Source organism: Callospermophilus lateralis, chromosome 3 (assembly GCF_048772815.1).
Source record: "Callospermophilus lateralis isolate mCalLat2 chromosome 3, mCalLat2.hap1, whole genome shotgun sequence".
Taxonomy (NCBI): Eukaryota; Metazoa; Chordata; class Mammalia; order Rodentia; family Sciuridae; genus Callospermophilus; species Callospermophilus lateralis.
This window is the reverse complement of record NC_135307.1, coordinates 87523829-87543552: the sequence shown is the minus strand read 5'-3', so window position 1 is coordinate 87543552 and position 19724 is coordinate 87523829. Positions and strand designations below refer to the sequence as shown.

The window sequence follows — 19724 nt, the reverse complement described above, 5'->3', positions numbered from 1 at the left end:
TTCCCAGTGTCCTCCTACCCCCAGCTAAGGAGCTGGGTGAAGCTGTCTTGCATCTTTTGCCCCAGTAAGTCCCCTCAGCAGAGACTAGCTGATCCTGCCAAGCCTTGCCTAAATTGCAGAATTGTGAGCAAGTAAATGCTGTTTCTGTTTTAACTTTTTGAATATCTGGGTGGTTTAATGCCAATAATAAGGGAAACAGAAGGATAACAATTACAAAATGAATTTTACTGTTAAACATCTAAATAAAAGTCAACTAATTATATTGCAGAAACAACGATTTTTAAAAATATTTATTTTTTAGTTGTACATGGACACAATAGCTTTATTTTATTTGTTTATTTTTATGTGATGTTGAGGATCGAACCCAGGACTTCGCATATGCTAGGTGAGCACTCTACCCCTGAGCCACAATGCCAGAAACAATGATTTTTGTTGAGGAATTTTGAGGGGGAAGTAATGCAATACTTTTGAAGATTAGGCCACTATCAGTTTTATTTAAAGGGGGATAGGATAGACCCTCTCAGATACTGCAGCAGCCCTTAAATGGATATTTTTGAAGAATTCTAATGTTGAAAGTGCCCACGATTTTCTATTGTAGGTACCCTCTAACTAGCTACCAGTGATCTATACCTCCAGGTATTCACACTCTTGTGTAATCTTTTCTCTTTCAGTGTGTCTGAATCTGGTCACTTGCTTCTAATGACTAAAATATAGCCAAAGTTATGGGATGTTACCTCCCTAGATTACAAAAGACTGTAATTCCTTCTTTCTCTCCCTCCCTTTCTCCTTCTCTGGTCTAATGTAATTGACATGCCTCATCCTAAATAACAAGGAACATGACAAGGAACCCATATCTTTAGCCAATAGCATCTGGAACTCAAGACCTGCCAACACCCATGTAAGTGAGCTTCGAAGTAGGTCCTCCTACAGTTGCATCTTAAAATGATTACAGGCCCGGCTGACACCTCGACTGCAGCCTTATGAGAATTCCTGAGCCAGAGGACCCAGCTGAGGGAGCTAATCCCAGAATCTTCACCTACCCAAACAGTGATATAACAAATGCTTATTGTTTAAAGCTGATATATTTTAGGATGATTTGTTATACAGCAAGAGATAACTGCTGCACTTATTAACTGAAAATAGTATAGAATTTCAAACTATATACAGTTTACTTGACAACAATATATCCATAAATACCACCCCCCACACAGTTTTGCATATCCTATGACATTGTAGTTCCACCTCTATAAATTTCTATTAAGGGAAATAAATCATGAATGTGAGCAAAGAAAGTTACAAGAATGTTCCAAACAGCACTGTTCATAATGGCAAATTAGTAGCAATCTATATGTCTAATAACAGTGATTGAGTGACTAAATCATCAAGTTGTTCTACAAAAACATGTTGGAATCCATTAGTGAATCTTAAAAACAATAAAGTGGGGCCAGGGATATAGCTCAGTTAGTAGAGTGCTTGCCTCCTATGCATAAGGCAATGGGTTCAATCCCCAGGTTCAATAAGACCTTGTTTCTAAATAAAATAGAAAAAAGGGCTGGGGATGTGCCCCTGAGTTCAATATAAGTAACTAAATAAAGTGGATTGTCACTAATTCACTTTTTATTTGAAAAAATAAAAATGGAATAGAATTTCTCAGAGGATGATGTACAATCAATCAATAAATACATGAAAAAATATTCATCATCACTAGCAATTAGAGAAATGCAAATCAAAACCACTCTAAGATTTCATCTCACTCTAGTCAGAATGGCAGCTATTATGCATGCAAACAAAAAAAAGTATAGAAATAAGTATTGACGAGGATGTGGGGAAAAGGCACATTCATACATTGCTGGTGGGACTGCAAATTGGTGTAACCAATATGGAAAGCAGTATGGAGATTTCTTGGAAAATTGGGAATGGAACCACCAATTGACCCAGCTGTCCCTCTCCTCAGTCTATAAACAAAGGACTTAAAAACAGCATACTTCAGGGACACAGCCACATCAATGTTTATAGCAGCACAATTCACAATAGCTAAACTGTGGAACCAACCTAAATGCCCTTCAGTAGATGAATGGATTAAAAAAATGTGGCATATATACACATTGGAATATTACTCAGCAATAAAAGAGAATAAAATCATGGCATTTGCAGGTAAATGGATGGAATTAGAGAAGATAATGCTAAGTGAAGTTAGCCAATCCCAAAAAAACAAATGCTGAATGTTTTCTTTGATATAAGGAGGCTGATTCATAGTGGGATAGGGACTGGGAGCATGGAGGAATAGATGAACTCTAGACAGGGCAGAGGGGTGGAGGAGAAGGAAGGGGACATGAGGTAATTAATGATGGTGGAATGTGATGATCATTACTATCCAAAGTACATATATGAAGACATGAATTGGTGTGAATATATTATGTATACAACCAGAGATAGTTGTGCTCTATAAATTGTGCTCTATATATGTAATAAGAATTGCAATGCATTCTGCTTCATATATAAATTTAAAAATTTACATAAAAATAAGTTGGGGGGGCACTGGACTTGTGGCTCCATGATAGAGCTCTTGCCTCAAATGTGTGAGGCACTGGGTTTGATTCTCAGCACCACACATAACTAAGTAAATAAAATAAAGTCCATCAACAACTAGTAAAGATATTTTTAAAAATAAATAAATAGGCTGGGCGCTGTGGCACATGTCTGTAATCCCAGTGGCTGGGAAGTCTGAGGCAGGAGGATTGCAAGTTCGAAGCCAGCCTCAGCAACATAGCAAGGTCCTAAGCAACTCAATAAGACCCTGCTCTAAATAAAATATAAAAAAGGGCTGGGGATGTGGCTCAGTGGTTGAGTGCCCCTGAGTTCAATTCCTAATACCCCTCTTCTCCAAAAAATAAATAAAAATAAGGGTCTCACTAAGTTGCCCAGGCTAGCCTTGAACTTGTGTTCTTCCTGACTCAGCCTCCTAAATTGCTGGGATTATGGGTGTGTACCACCACACCCAACTTCACCATCTCCCTTCTACCATTGGCCTTCACATATGCTCTGTCTTCAGCCAGACCCATCTATGTTGACCTCTGTGCCTAGTTAGCTTCTACTAAACCTTCAGAACTCAGTTTGAATGTTTTCATTCACTAGGTCACAGACTCACAGGACTGGACATTCTTATAGTACTTTTTACCCACCCTTTCTTCAAATTGCTAAATAAAGTGGTAGTTTTACTTTCATTGGATTAATCAACTAATGTTTATTTTTACATCAGAACAAACTATAAGTTTTATAAAAGCAGGGTCCGCCCCCCCCCTCCTCTCTCAGAGACTGCTGTTTGTTACTTTGCCAGGCTAACCTTGAACTCATGGGCTGAAGTGATCCTCTACCTCAGCCACCCAAGTAGCTGGGGCTGAGTACAGTCATGGGCCACTGTGCCTGGCATTCACGTTTTTCCAAACCTCTTTTAATAATTGTTGTATGATAGTAGAAGTCAATACAGTGCATGCAGAAACTCAACATCCTAAAGGCAACCGTTATCTGAAAAGAAGTATTTAAACACAAATTGGAATGTTGAACGTGAAGGGGACAAGAAAGTTAGTGTAAGTTAATTTCTCATCCTTCACATTGAAGAGACAAAAGATATGTCTAACTGACAAATGCAAAAAAAAAAAAAAAAGATATTCCATAAAGGGAAAATAATGGTGATTGCAGAAGAGCTAAAGCCACAAGCTGTTGGTGGAGGTGCTGCTGGGGAGAGGAGAAAAACTCATTTTAATTTGTTTGTCCTTCTGAGCATTCATTTCTTTAAGAAAAGTTATAGTATTCTCCTGTAACCAAAGAAAAGAAAAAAAAGAAAGAAAGAAAGAAAAGAAAATTTAGAAAAGACTAAACAAAGGAACAAACCTATCCTCCCTTTAGAATGCAAGCTTATCTAAAGTACTAGTCCTTGACACCTGGGTATTAGTTAAGTCTGCAGGTTTCCTCTGTGTCAGGAAGGAGCTGAATCAGCAGAGGGTCATGTGATGATAAACATGGCTTCCTAAGAAACTGCCTCTGGGGAACAGGCAGGGTAGACTAACTTGATAAATTTGCCTTCATAAGCACACAGGCCAGGCTGATAGCAGCTCACATTCAGACATACCCGGACATAAAGGGGCACTGAACATATTAGGTCCTTAGGTAGCCAACTCCCAATTCATCAACCACCTGAGACTTGCCTTTGTGGTGCCAAGCTCTGAGCAGGAAGCCCTGTCGCCGGGGGCCCTGCTCTTGTTGGAATTAATTATAGCTGCCTGGGGGCCCAGAGTGGATTTTGTACCAAGAAGGTGGGATGCAGAGGGCTCTCAGGTGGGTGACTCAGGTGTTCAAGAGCTCCCCAAAGGGCACCCATTGTGTCCCCTCACCTCTCAGGATCCAAGGTCCCTTCTTTCCTCCTCCTGGGGAATGGTGGCCTCTGGACTTCTGCCTGTCTATAGTTTATGATACTGTGGGCCTCAGCAGCTACAGAAAGTGAAACTGGGGCACAGCTCTGGAGTGCCACTTACTGGCAGTAAGGAGCCAGGAGACTGGCATTCCCAGCACCAAAGGCCTGTTGATCTTTGACCTTCACCACTCCCAGGGCCCTTGGCCCTCCTCTCTTCTGCCTTCCCGTTGGCCTCTCCCTCCATTCTGTCTCCTCATTTCCCTCTGTGCTCTTGGTCTGACTGGCAGTTTTTCTCAGCTCCTTGCCCAGGTCAGTCCTTCCATGCTGTCTTCAAGCCATGCTTCCTGTACATCTCCCAACCCAGACAAGGAGAACCCAAGTAAGAAGGTCCAGTGGACTTCTGAGAAAAGGAGGAGGACATCATCCTCAGACACAGACCCCTCTAGGATATCCAGGTCCAGGAGACCCAGCCGACTGACAGTGAAATACGACCGGGTGCAGCTCCAGCGCTGGTTGGATATGGAGCAATGGGTGGATGCTCAGGTTCAAGAGCTCTTCCAGGTGAGTAGCACTGGGGAGGACTGAGGATATAGGGAATCTGAGCCCTGGCCAGGGGACTGAGAGAGCCTGCTCAAAGACCTGGAGAAGAGCTGGAGGGCTGATATGAGATGGTCCAATGGAGAGAGAAATTTTCCTGCAGATAGATGAGAAAAGGTCTTGGCTGTCCCTCTAACACTCATTGCAATCTGGTGTGATCTTCCTAATCTATAAAATGGGTCTTCAATACCTGTTATATTTCTTTGGAACTATTTTTTGAGGCTCAAATGACATATTCAGAGGGAAAATCCTTGGCTAGAATATTTTATTTTTTGTTCTAATTTATTCTTATCCTCAACACATATATGTTTAGTTCTACACTATCTAACACTGTAGCTATCAGCCACATGTAGCTGTTAATTTTAAATTAATTAAAATTAAATAAAGTAAAAAATTCAAGTCCCCATTCACACTAGCCACTTTGTAAGTGCTAACTAGTTCCTTGTACCATACTGTCCGCACAGATGCAGAACATCTGCATCCTCTTTTTTTTTTTTTTTTGGTGGTGGGGGCGGGGTTGGACTCAGGGACACTTGACCACTGAGCTACATTCCCAGCCCTATTTTGTATTTTATTTAGAGACAGGGTGTCACTGGGTTGCTTAGTGCCTTGATTTTGCTGAGGCTGGTTTTAAACTCTTAATCCTCCTGCCTCAGCCTCCTGAGCCATGCCCTGGCTATATCTACACCCTCCTAGAATAGACAGAACTGCATTAGAAAATGAGAGTAGCCAGGGGTGGGTGCCAATACCATGACCCCATCTCCCTTTGAACCTGACTCTGATTCCTCTCAATCCCACCCTGGGTAAAGGATGGGTCTAACCCCCAGCACTGGAAGTAGTCGGTCCTTTCTTTTTTCCTTCCTTTCTTTCCTTCCTTCCCTTTCTTCCTTCCCTTTTTCCCCTCCCCTTCCTTCCTTCCTTCCTTCCCTCAGGGATACTTAACCACTGAGCTAGTGAGAAAGGGTCTTACCAAGTTGTAAGGCTGGCCTTGAACTTGCGATCTTTCTGCCTCAGGCTCTTGAGTGGCTGGGATTGGAAGGTGTGTGCTACTGCACCTGGCTGTGTCACTTTCTTACTCAGAAATCTTAGCTCCAAATCTGAGTCCCAGAACAGTAACAGCTGCTGCTTCAACAGAATAATATTTGAGCACTTAACTATGTTCTGGGCACAATGGCCAAGCATGCGTTATTTCATTTAATCCTCCTCACAGCTCCATTAGGTTGGCACTCTTTTATAGCTGAGAGAATGGCGGCTTAGAGATGTTGAGTAACTTGTCCAAGGTCACAACACTGGGAAGGACCAGGAGTTGAAACCAGATCTCTGGTTGCAGAACTTGGACACACCTGAAATACTTAAATACACACACACACACACACACACCAATGTCCCAGCACCACTTCAACTGAATTTAAATCTACTAAAGTGTTGTCTATACTCTGGTCAGTTTTCAAAAGCAACACAATTGCTTCTAATGTATGGCTGGGCTGAGAATCATGAGAGAACCGGAGAACCAGGAGTCCTGCTTGTCCATAGGATGTGGTGCTTGTTTCTCCTCCTTGATTCAGGCCCTATCTTTTCTTTTGGGGGCAGTAGCCACCTGTGAGTTTTGAATGGGTAAGGGCTGTCAGTGATCCTGCTGTTGGGGGTGGGGAAGAGTGATGAATGGGGTTCAGTCAGTCTTGAAGCTCACAGGCTCAAGGGTGTTGACCACGAACCCTGAAGCATCCTGAGCCCACTCATGGTGGGGATATGCCCTAGAACTATAAGCTGGAGAAGCAAAATTTTTTTGGCTTGTTGCTCTGACCTTGCAGGGCCCCTCCATACCCTTCACTACTTTCAGAACTCTCCACTGGCTCAATTTCAATTTCAGGTTGTTTGTTGTGCACTTGCAAGAAAAGTCTCATATTTCAGACACCTCAGGCAAATTCTGTCAGGCATCAGAGAAAGACAGTAGCCAAAGAACCTTGCTTTGCAGGATGAAGGTGGAGGAGGAGGAATCTACCCAATTATGAGCCCATAACATTAGAAAACAGTACATGTGGGAGGACCACTCCCAGGCAATGACCGGAATAAAATGCTTGGCCTGTGGTTACCATGGCAATTGTCCAAAGGTGCCAGGTGGCAGTTCTTCTCCCAATCCTTGTTCTTTTCAGCAGGAAGCAACTAAGTGCCTGGGGAAGCCCCAGGTGGCTGGACATCTTGGCCAGAGGTCAAGGCAGCACAGGCTCCAGGTTCACCCTGCTCCAGTTCTGCTTTCATAGAGCCCCTTGCCACCTGCCAAGGTATAGGGATGAGTCATTTGTTTATTTTAGTGCAACTCAACTTTCCTTTGTTGGAGGGCCCTACCTCTCCCTGGGTGTACAGCCTGGTGGGGTCTTCAGAGGAACCAAGTCTGGGGATACAAACAGAACCAGGACCCTGGAGCTCCTGTTGTCCAGAGCTAGAGTGTGGATTTGGCTTCTGGGCAGGGACTTAAACACACACACATTTTTCCTATTTTAAGGAGACCCTTGTTTAACAACATGCCCTCCTCCTTTTTTTTTTTTTTTAATTTTTAGTTGTAGATAGATATAATACCTTTATTTTATTTATTTATTTTATGTGCTGAGGATCCAACCCAGTGCCTCACATGTGCTAGGCAAGCACTCTACACCTCAGTCCCATGCCCTCCTCTATTTATGATCCCCTGCTTCCTATCTCCACATAGCCAGATGTCTTAAAAGATTCATCTGCATTCACAGCCTTTGCTTACTATTTATTTTTTTTGGGGGGGGTGGTACTGGGCCCTCTTTCACTGAGCTATACCCGCCAGCCCTTTTTGTTTTTTATTTTGAGGCAGGTTCTCACTAAGTTGCTGAGACTGTTTTTGAGCTTGCAATCCTTCTGCTTTAACCTCCCAGATCTCTGGGATTACTGGCTTGTGCCACCTTTTCTGACTTCTTTTATTTTTTTCCCTTCCCATCACCATTCAATCCACTGAAATCTCCCATAACTTGTTAAGATCTCTTGTGGTTATCATTAATCACTGCTTTGGGGCTAAATCTAAAGTACATATCAGTAGGGGACACTGGTGATCACCCCAGGGTTCTGAAATATTCTTTCCACTGAATGTGGTTGTGCACAACAGTAATCCTAGCCATTGGCGGCTGAGGCAGGATGATTGCAAGTTCTAGGCCAAGTTCAGCAATTTTGTAAAGCCCTCAGCAACTTAAAAAAATCTTGCCTCAAAATAAAAAATAAAATAAAGAGCTGGGGATGTAGCTTAGTAGTTTCCTATAGATTTTATCATATATTTTTCTCCCTGGTGGCAGGTGTCATTTTGATAACAGTCATTTTGATGTGGTGATGTTTTTCACTAACCTATTATATTTTCAACTTCAAAAAAATATTGCAAATAATGTGTGAAGCAAACATTTATTAGCTCATTTAAGCCTGATTCAATTACTGGGCTCCATGGTGGAGAGATGAATGGTAGAGCATATGCTTAGCAAGCACAAGGCCATGGATTTAATACCTACCAAAAAAAAAAAAAAAAAGACTTGCAGGAAAGAACACCAAACTCTTATGATCCCTTATTATCAACACTAGACTGAAATGGCAATCATATTCAATATATGTATATATGTACATTATATATCAGTATGTGTTTGTTGAATAAGCAATATAATAATGGTTTGAGGGACAAGACTCCAGATTTTTATAGAGGCAAAGTTTTAACCTTTATAGCTTATCTTTATTATTCTTTCTCTTCCCTTCTTTCCTCTCTGTTTCTTTTTCTGGGCAAGCACTATATCTCTGAGGTATGCTCCAGCCTCACTAATGTTTTGTTTTGTTTTGTTTTGTTTTTTTTAAAGAGTGAGAGAGAGTGAGTGAGAGAAAGAGAATTTTTTAACATTTATTTTTTAGTTTTTGGCGTACACAACATCTTTGTATGTGGTGCTGAGGATCGAACCCGGGCCGCACGCATGCCAGGCGAGCGCGCCACAGCTTGAGCCACATCTTCAGACCACTAATGATTTTTGATGACACCAGACATTGTAAATTTTACACTGACGTAAGTGGATTCTTAAAAATCTTCTTTTAAGGTGTGTGCAGGGCTCATGCATGTAATCTCAGCCATTTAGGAGGCTGAAGCAGGAGGATCACTAGTTCAAGACCAGTTTAGGCAATTTATTGAGATACAGTCTCAAAATAAAAAAGAAAAGGGGCTGGGGATGTAGCTCACTGGTAGAATGCCCCTGGGGTTCAATCCCTAGTACTAAAAAACAAACAAAACAAAATAAAAAACAGTTATTTGTGATTTGATTTGATTCATCAGAGGCTTGTTTTTAAGCTCTATTAGAGCTGGTCTAAAAGTAACCTTTAGGGCTGGGACTGTAGCTCAGTTGCAGAGCACTTGCCTAGCATGCGTGAGATACTGGATTCAATCCTCAGCACCCTATAAAAATAAACAAATAAAAATAAAGGCATTCTGTCCATCTACAACTACAAAAAAAAAAAGAGTAACCTTTAGTCTAGGGAATAACTTAACCCCCCTAGTAAAGCATGATTCTTTTGAGGTCTCTACTGAATTCTTGCATGATCAAGAATAACTCTCCAGGGGCTGGGGTTGTGGCTCAGTGGTGGAGCTCTTGCCTCACATATGTGAGACACTGTGTTCAATCCTCAGCACCACATAAAAAATAAATAGGATAAAGGTATTGTGTGCATCTACAACTAAAATAATAATTTAAAAAACTGTCCACCCTGGTGGTTGGAATTTGATTTGTCTTCCAGTCCTACCTGAAGTCTGTTCACCTTTGTGTTTTCAGTGCCTCATAGTATCTGGTTTTGTAAAATTTTACTCAGTGAATGTGCATCTTCTTGTTCAACACACTGAAGAGAACCCTCATGCAATTTCTGGAGGTCTCTTTCTGTGTAACTTATTCCTCTCCAGAACTTTGTCCAGCAACTTCTAGCCACTTCAACCTGCCTTTACTCTGATCTCTGTCACATCAATTTATCAAGACCACTGGGCTCTCCTTGGGATCTTTCTCTCTGTTCCACGGTCTTTCCAGGAAGAAATATGGAACAATTACAGAATTTACTTATTTTTTCCCTTTCTTTCTGGGATTATAGTCCCAAGCTACCTGTTGTCTGATGTCTGAAAATATTGTTAATATATTTGTCTAGTTTACTAGTTATTTATATTGAGAAAAAATCAGGTCCCTGCCATTCCATCCTGACTGTTAGCATAAACATCTGGTTAACTCTTAGCCTTTGGATCTCAGATCAGAGGTCACTTCCTGAACCCCAGGGTTGGTTGGGTTGTCTTCCCCTGTGCTGTCTCCTCAGGGTGCTTATCTTGTGTATTTCTCTCATCTCTATCCTTTAGGAGACAATAATTTTTTTTTTTTTTTTTTTTTGTGTGTGTGTGTTGCTGGGGATTGAACCCAGGGCCTTGTGCATGCGAGGCCCTTTTAATATTTTATTTAGTGATAGGGTCTCTAAGTTGCTTAGCACCTTGCTAAGTTGCTGAGGCTAGCTTTGAACTTGTGATCCTTCTGCTTCAGTCTCCTGAGCGACTGGGATTACATACATGCGTCACCATGCCCAGCATTATAAGCTTTTTAAGGACAGTATCATGTCTGTCTATTTTGCTAATATGACCCCAGCAATCATCATAATGCTTAGTACGTGTCATGCACTCAATAAATAAGCATAAAATGGATGAATGAATGAATGTTGAATAATATGAACTAGAGAACAAAGAAGCAAAGGAGGAAAGTCTAGAACTCAGGTGAAAGGGCTAACTTAGGCACTATTTATTTTTAAAAAGGTATGGAAGGACCAGAAGTATTAACAGTGGTTACCTGTTGGCAGTGGGAAGAGTGAGAAGGTAGGTGAGGTTCTTTTCCTTTTGCTGTCTTTTCTTTCTTTTATCTATCTTATTTATTTATTTAATTAATTTATAAAATTGGCTTTATTGAATTATAATTGATAGCATAAAATGTGCCCTTTTGAAGTATACATTTAGATGAACCACCATAACAGATAAGGAACATCTCTACCTTCCAAAAAGTTCTCCAAATAGCACTTACCTTTAAGCAAATTAAATAACTAATTGCTTATCATACCTGGGTTCCCCATGCTCCCTGGGTACTGAGGATTGAACCCAGGGCCTCAAGCACACAACCTAGGCAAGTGTTCTTACCTTAAACTATATCTCTAGCCCTTCATGCCTGTTTTTACTATGATTCATTGACTGCCATTTATCTATAGGCCTTTGAAAGCAGTATCTTTTTTTTTTTTTTTTTTTTTTTGGTACCAGGGAATGAACCCGGGAGTACTTAACCACTGAGTTACATCCTCAGCCCTTTTTATTTATTTTGAGACAGGGTCTTGCTAAGTTGCTAAGGCAGGCCTTGAATTTGAAATCCTCCTGTCTCAGCCTCCTGAATGGATGAGGTTATAGGTGTGTGCCACCAGGCCCAGTTTATCTTTGTTTTATGTTCACTGATGTGCCTAAGTTCACGGTGCCAAGTAAACAGTAGTCATTGGGCAGATACTTGAACAGTTAAATTCCAAAGGATTAAATAATCAAATGGAAAAGGTAAAATGTTCAAACCTCTAAAAAAGGTGATTAGAAAGTATTTATCCAAGTCTGATAAATACTTGCTAAGAACTTTCGAAGCAGAAAGGAAGGGAGGAAGGAAGGGAGGAACCAACACTGGAAAATTCCATTAGATTCAACTGTATAAACAAATCCAACTATTATCCTAACTGTCTCCACTGTTACTCATTAAACATAAAATATATTTATTTCCATCATATGTGAAGTGCTAGGGTTAATCTAAATTCAATAACTTAAAAAAGAAAAACTATTTCAATTAGTAAGAAAAAAATGACTGAGCATGGTCACACATATCTGTAATCCCTGCTACTTGGGAGGATGAAACAGAAGGTTCACAAGTTATGCCAGTCTCAGTAACTTAGTAAGGCCCTCAGCAACTTAATGAGACTCTATCTCAAAATTTAAAAAGGGCTGAGAATGTAACTCAGTGGTAAAGTGCCCTTGGATTAAATCCCTAGGACAAAACAAACAAATAAAATTTTTAAAATGTCTGGGGATATAGCTAAGGGATAAGGAACCCCCCAAAAAGAAAAAATAAAAAGAAGAAAAAAATAAGAAATAAAACAAAAGAACCCCATACAGACATGGATACGGTCGCTATTCCTCTGGGGACCATTGGGGGTTCCCAAGACTCCTTTAGGGGTTCCATGATTATTCTCATAACAATACTATAAGATGTTGTTTGCCTTTTTCACTATGTTGAGATTTGCACTGATGATGCAAAAGTATTGCTGGCCCTTAGTGTGAATCAGAAAAATAATACTGGGCTGTGGGCGTAGCTCAGTAGTAGAGTGCATACTAGCATGTGGAAAGCACCATGTTCACTCCCAGCAGCAACAACAAAAAGTATTATGAGTTTGTATAAGTAATCATGTTCTTTACCACCATGTCATTTTTCACTTAAGAAAGTCCTTGATGGCCAGGCATTGAGGTTCATGTCTGTAATCCCACTGACTGAGGAGGCTGAAGCAGGAGGATTGCAGGTTCAAGGCTAGCTTTGGCAACTTAGTGAGACTCTGTCTCAAAAAATAAAAAGGGCTGGGGATTTGGGGATGTGGCTCAGTGGTTAAGCACCCTTGGGTTCAATCACAATACAAAAAAAGAAAAAAAAGAAGAAGAAGAAGAAAAGAAAGGAAGAAAAAGTCCTTGATAAAATAGTAAAAAATTATTAATTTTATTAAATATTGACTCATGTCTTTTTTGTTTGTTTGTTTGTTTGGTACTGGGGATTGAACCCAGGGGTGCTTAAGCACTGAATCACATCCCCAGCCCTTTTTTGTATTGTATTTAGAAACGGTATTGCTAAGTTGCTGAGGCTGGCTTTGAACTCCTGATCCTCCTGCCTCAGCCTCTTGGGCTGCTGGGATTACAGGTGTGTGACACTGTACCTGGCTTGTTTTGCTTTTTGGGTTTTTAAATTTTTTTTAGATTTGATGGACCTTTTTTTTTTTTATTTATATGTGGTGCTGAGAATTGAACGCAGTGTCTCACACATGCTAGGCAGGCGCTGTACCACTGAGCCACAACCCAGCCCCTTGTTTTGCTTTTATTAGTGCATTATAGTCATACATAATAGTTGGCTTCATTTTGACATAATCATACATGCATGGAATTTAATTTACTCCATTTCAGTTCCTGGTTCCCCGCTTTCCACTCCTCCTCCTCTTTATTCTCCTTTTACTCTACTGCTCTATCATTTATTTATTTATTTATTGTACTTGGGATGGACCCAGAGGTACTTTTACCACTAAGCTACATCCCCAATTACATTTATGCATGTATGTATGTATGTTATGTATTTGTACTGGGAATTGAACCCAGGGGTGCTTAACCACTGAGGAATACCCCAGCCCCCCTTTTTGGCATAGATCTGATTTGGTATGATCTTTTCTTTTTTTAAAAAAATTATTTATTGATTGATTTTACAGTATAATGCATTTTGACATAGTGCATACAAATGGAGCACAACTTCTCATTCCTCTGGCTGTACATGGTGCAGAGTCACTCCAATAGTGTAATCATAGATGTATTTAGGGTAATAATGTCAGTCTCATTCTACTGTCCTTCCCATCCCCACAGTCCCACCCCTCCCCTCACTCTCTTCTATACAAACCAGAGTTCTTTCATTCTTCCCTATCCCCCTGCCCCACTATGGATCCGCTTATCAAAGAAAACATTCAGCTTTTGTTTTTTGGGGAATTGCCCAGGCTTTTAAAAATATTTTATTTAGAGACAGGGTCTTACTAAGTTGGTTAGGGCCTCACTAAGTTGCTGAGGCTGGCTTTGAACTTGCAATACTCCTGCCATAGCCTCCCGAGCTGCTAGGTTTATTTTTTATTGGGACAGGGTTTTTCTGAGTTGGTTAGGGCCTCACTAAATTGCTGAGGCTGGCCTCAAACTTTCGAATCCTGCCTCAGCCTCCTGAGCCCCTGGGATTACAGGCATGCACCACCATACCTAGCTATTTATTTAATTTTAAATTGGTGCTTTATAGAAATACATAAAAATGGAATTCACTGTGGTATATTTACATATGCACATAGCATAATTTTGTCAAATTCATTTTTAATTTCCTCCCCTTTCCTATCCCTCCTCCTTCCCACTCATTTTTTTTTTTTTTTTGGTCAATGGACTTTATTTTGTTTATTTATATGTGGTGCTAAGAATCAAACCAAGTGACTCACACATGCTAGGAAAACACTCTTCCACTGAGCCACAATCCCAGCCCTGCCTCCTCAATCTTGAGCTTATGTCTTCTTTGCTGAGTGCAGTGGCATATACCTGTAATCCCAGAAGCTCAGGAGGCTGAGGCAGAGAATGACAAGTTCAAAGCCAGCCTCAGCAACTTAGTGAGGTCCTAATCAATTTAGCGAGACCATGTATCAAAATTAAACAACAACAACAACACAAACAACAACAACAACAAACCGGGGAGGCTGGGCATGTGGCTCAGTGGTTAAGTCCCCCTGAGCTCAATCTCCAGAACCAAAAAAAAAAAAGACTTAATCCTTAGAACAGTTTTAGGTTAAAAGCAAAATTGAGTGAAAGGTACAGAGTTCATATATGCCCTGTCCCTACACATGAACAACCTCTCTACTCTCAATGTCCAGCCTCAGAGATGGTACATTTGTTACAGTTGATGAACTTACACTGACCTCATTACCATCCAAAAATCATAATTTACTTTAGGGTTCACTCTTAGTATTGTACATTCTATGGATTTGGCCAAAAATGTATAATGACATATATTCACCAATATCATATCCTACTCAACAGTTTCACTGCTCTAAAAGTCCTTTGTGTTCTGCCTCCTCCTTTCCTTCTCCAAACCCTGGCAACTATTGATCTACTGTCTCCATAGATCAGCCTGTTTCAAAATGTCATTCGTTATAGTTGAAATCAACTGTATATAACCTTTTAAAAACATTTATATTGGTGAATTATAATTATACATAATAGTGGAATTCATTATGTTATATTCATACATGCACATTTGGTCAATCTTATTCCCTAGTACCTTCTTCTTCAGTATATAGCCTTTTAAAATGGACTTCTTTAGGGCTGGGGAAGTAGCTCAGTGGTAAAGTGTAACTTGGCATGCACCAAGGCCCTGAGTTCAATCCCCAGCACTGCAAAAAAGGAAAAAGAAAAAAAATAATTCTTTAACTTAGCAATATACATTTGAGGTTCTTCCATGTTTTTTTCAGGGGTTGATGCTCATTTTTTTTTTTAAAGAGAGAGTGAGAGAGAGAGAGAGAGAGAGAACTTTTAATATTTATTTTTAGTTTTTCGGCGGACATAACATCTTTGTCTGTATGTGGTGCTGAGGATCGAACCCGGGCCGCACGCATGCCAGGCGAGCGTGCTACCACTTGAGCCACATCCCCAGCCCTCATTTTGTTTTTATACTGAAAAAGATTTCATTAGATGTTCCAAATCTTATGCATTTACCTATTGAAGACCATCATATTTGTGTCCAAATTTTGGCAAATATGAATAAAACTATAATAAACATCTCTTTGTAGGTTTTTGGTTTGTTGTTTTCTTGAGACACAGTCTTGCTGTTGTTATGTTGTCCAGGCTGCCCCAGAACCTGTGATCCCTTGCCTCAACCTTCACTTGCTACAGCATCCAGCTGTGTACAAGTTTTTTTTTTTTTTTTTTTTTATTACAAACCCTACTTCACCTGCATTGGATATTGAGCCCAATGCCACTGAGCTGCATTCCCCAGCCATTTTTATTTTATTTTTACTTGTTAAATTTTTGGTCCTATGGATTGAACCCAGGGGTACTTTACCACTGAGCTATATTCCCCAGTCCTTCTAATTTTAAATTTCAAGATAGGGTCTTATTAAGTTGCTGAGGGTGGCTTTGAATTTGTGATCCTCCTGCCTCAGCCTTCCAAGTAACTGGATTACTGAGCCTGTGTGCATGTTTTTGTATGGATGTGTTTCCATCTCATTGGGTAAACACCAAGGATTGTGTGGCAAGAGTGCGTTTAATTTTGTAAGAAACTGCCAAACTTGGGGCTGGGGTTATAGTTCAGTGGTAGAGTATACGCCTAGCATATGTAAGGCATTAGATTTTATCCTTAGCACCACATAAAATAAATAAATGAAATAAAGTTAAAAAAAAAAAAAACCTGCCAAACTGTCTTGTAGTGAGCCTATACCATTTTGTATTCCCATCAGCAATGAGTGAGAGTTCTTGTTGCTGCACACCCTTACCAGCATTTGGTGTTGGTAAGGCTTTAGATATTTTGCCATTCTAATAGATGCATAGTGCTCTCATTATTTTAATTTGCAATTCCTTAATGACATATGAAGTTGAACATATCCATTCATGTGCTTATTTGCTGTCTGTATAGTTTCTTTGGTGACATATCCATTCAGGCATGTCCCATCCCTGCCCGCCCCCCCATACTGGGGACTGAACTCAAGCACTTAACCACTGAGCCCTTTTTATTTTATTTATTTATTTATTTATTTATTTTAGTTTTTGGCGGACACAACATCTTTGTTTGTATGTGGTGCTGAGGATCGAACCCGGGCCACACGCATGCCAGGCGAGCGCGCTACCGCTTGAGCCACATCCGCAGCCTGAGCCCTTTTTATTTTGAAACAGGGTGTCAATAAGTTGCTGAGGCTGGCCTCAAACTCGCAATCCTCCTGTCTCAGTCTTCCAAGTCACTGGGATTGCAGGTGTGTGGCATCTTTGGCCCATTTTTAAATTGCATTGTTTGTCTTCTTACTTTTGAGGTTTCCCCCTCACCCCCGCCCAGTACTAGGGATTGAACTCAGGGGCACTGAGTTCTTTGTGCATTTGGGATAACAGTGTTTTATCAGATATTTCTTTTGCAAATCTTTTCTCTCAATCTGTAACTTGCTTTCTTGTTCTCTTAAGATTTTTAAATTTTTAACTTTGTATTAATTTTTTCAGCAACTATAACTTTTGTATACATATATGTAAATATACATATATTTATATTTAGTTGTTGATGGACCTTTATTTTTTATTTATTTATATGCAGTGCTGAGAATCGAACCCAGTGCCTCACACATACTAGGCAAGCGTTCTACCACTGTGTTACCCCAGCTCTCAGCAACTATAACTATAAAAGAAATATTTTTATTGAGGTAGGTTTCACATAATTCACCCACTTAAAAGTGTGCAATTCAACTGTTTTCGGTATCTTAAAAGATTATTAACCATTATTACAGTCTAATTGTAGAACGTTATTTCTCCTCAAGAAGACCATAAGCACAGTAGTCACACTCCATCCCCTTCCACTACCATTTCCAGCTCAAGGCAACCACTAATCTACCTCAGTCTCTGTAGATTTGCTTATTCTAGATATTTCATATATATTGAGTCATTGACAATATGTGGCCTTTGTAAGTGGCTTCTTTGACTAACAGGTTTTCAAGGTTAATCCATGTTTAGGATAAACTGTTCCTTCCTTCCTGTTTATTGCTGTGTAGTATTATCTGTCTATGCAAGATTTCATTTTTTCATTTCATCAGTTGAGGGACACTTGGGTTGTTTTCATTTTTTGACTATTAATGAATAATGCTACTAATGAACATCCATGTGCAATTTTTTTTTTTTTTGGGGGGGGAACTCAGCGGCACTTGACCACTGAGCCGCATCCCCAGCCCTAATTTAGAAACAGGGTCTCACTGAGTTGCTTAGCACCTCACCATTGGTGAGGCTGGCTTTGAATATGCGATCCTCCTGTCTCAGCCTCCCAAGCCACTGGGATTACAAGCATGTACCACTATGCCCGGCTCATGCGCAAGTTTTTGTGTAGACCTGTTTTCATGTCTCTTGGGGGCAGACCTTGGAATGGAATTTCTTGGTCCAATTATAACTCTATATTTATCATTTTAAGGAACTGCCCAACTGTTTTCTGAATTAACTGTACCAAGTTACATTTCTACCAACAATGTATATAAACTTGCCATTAAGTATAGTCAGTTTTTAAAGAACCCTAACACTGTTTCAAATAGAACATAGTAGGTATTAAGTAAATATCTGTTGAATGGAAAATGGGTATTCTGTGAGTAAGGTGAGGCTAAATGTAGGAAGTCAGAGATGAGGTTGGAGATGGGTGAGTTCCTGAAAGGAACTTTCTCTCCAGAACTAGCTGACCAGGCCTGTCTGAGCACTGTGTTCTTCCCAAATAGGATCAACCAGTCCCTTCCGAGCCTGAGATTGACCTGGAGGCTCTCATGGAACTATCCACAGAGGAGCAGAAGACTCAGTTGGAGGTAGGATGAGACTGGGCCCAGAGGTTGGGGGCCAAAAGCTGGTTTGAGACCAAGGTGGACCCAGGAACCCTGAGTCTGCTTCCTTGGGTTGAGTGGGGAGAACAACTTCAGAGGGGAGAATTATTATTGGGAGATTGAGTGGGACTCACAGGAATGTACTTTGGCTCATGGATCCACTCTCTGCTCTCTTCTACTCAGGCCATTCTCCAAAACTGCCCCCGCCCCACAGAGGTATGGGATATTCTGCTGGTCTAGGGGCAAGAGGGGGATGGGGGTGAAGGGTGGTTGTGGGAAGGTCACTAATGAAGAGGAATGTTTGAAAGGAAAGCTTGGTCCTGCATCCTTCTTTCCTTCCCTGGCTAAGGGAAGCTAGGATCACAGTCAGGGAGAGATTGGGGAGGGCAGTGTGGTGCGTGGGTGTGATTTCATGCCTTAATCTTACTCTTCTTTCTCCTTCAGCCTTTTATCTCTGAGCTTCTCAGTCAACTTAAGAAACTCCGAAGACTCAGCCGGCCTCAGAAATAAACCTGGAGAGACTACCTTAGCAGCCTCAGTACCCTGGACCCTGGCTGAAAGGAATACAGTTCCTTGAGACACAGACAAGGAATATAAAGGACAGGGAGGGACAATGGTACACCCCAGTATATGTGCAGTCGCAGCTAGGCTGTCTGGGAGCCACTCACTGCTGTTGTCCAGTGCTTTCCATGTCAGCCACGTGGATAAAATCTTTAGCAGCCCCAGCTAAATGGAGTGTGGAGCATATTTGTGTAGAGGGACCAGGGGAAGGAAAGGGTGAAGTGATTCATTCAAAGACCAATATCCTAAGTCATTAGGCTGTACCTACATACCTGATCCATCCATCCTCCAAATGGGTCTTAAAAACTCAAAGAAAGTCAACAGCTTTGCTTTGGTGAAATCACAATCTAATAAAGCCTAGAGGCCAAGCTGAGGGCAGATGGCTAAGACACATAGTGTCCTGGCATTACAAGGGAGCTCAAATGTCAAAGATTAATTTTGAATCTAGAGAGGAGGTAACAGGAAAACTTAGCTGGATCTGGGGGTATCAGAGAAAGCTCACCCCTCTTCTACTCACAGCTGATGGGGGAGGCTTCAGGTGAGGGTCTTTTTCTTGAGTTGATTCTAGTTGGGGGCAGGAAGAGAAAAAGTAGAGGCTATGCAGAACATAAAGAACATAGGTTGAGAGGCCAGGGGCAGCTCAGGAGAAGTCATTAGAAAACAGATACTGGGTATGAATGGCAGGCAGGTTGGGACAGGAGCCCTGGGAGGTGGGATCCTTTGTAAGTAAAGCAGGTATGTATGCATTGTTCCTCCA

The 19724-nt window shown here is 40.9% G+C and overlaps 1 protein-coding gene across 1 annotated transcript; it reads left to right on the top strand.

Annotated features, from left to right (window-relative positions):
* The first annotated feature begins 4689 nt into the window (after positions 1 to 4689).
* Ppp1r14d (protein phosphatase 1 regulatory inhibitor subunit 14D) lies at positions 4690 to 18985 on the top strand. Its single transcript, XM_076850571.1, has 4 exons — positions 4690 to 4972; positions 18308 to 18391; positions 18590 to 18622; positions 18851 to 18985. Exons 1-4 carry the CDS (start codon positions 4733 to 4735, stop codon positions 18914 to 18916), a joined length of 423 nt encoding a protein of 140 aa, XP_076706686.1. The 5' UTR covers positions 4690 to 4732; the 3' UTR covers positions 18917 to 18985.
* Positions 18986 to 19724: the final 739 nt, after the last annotated feature.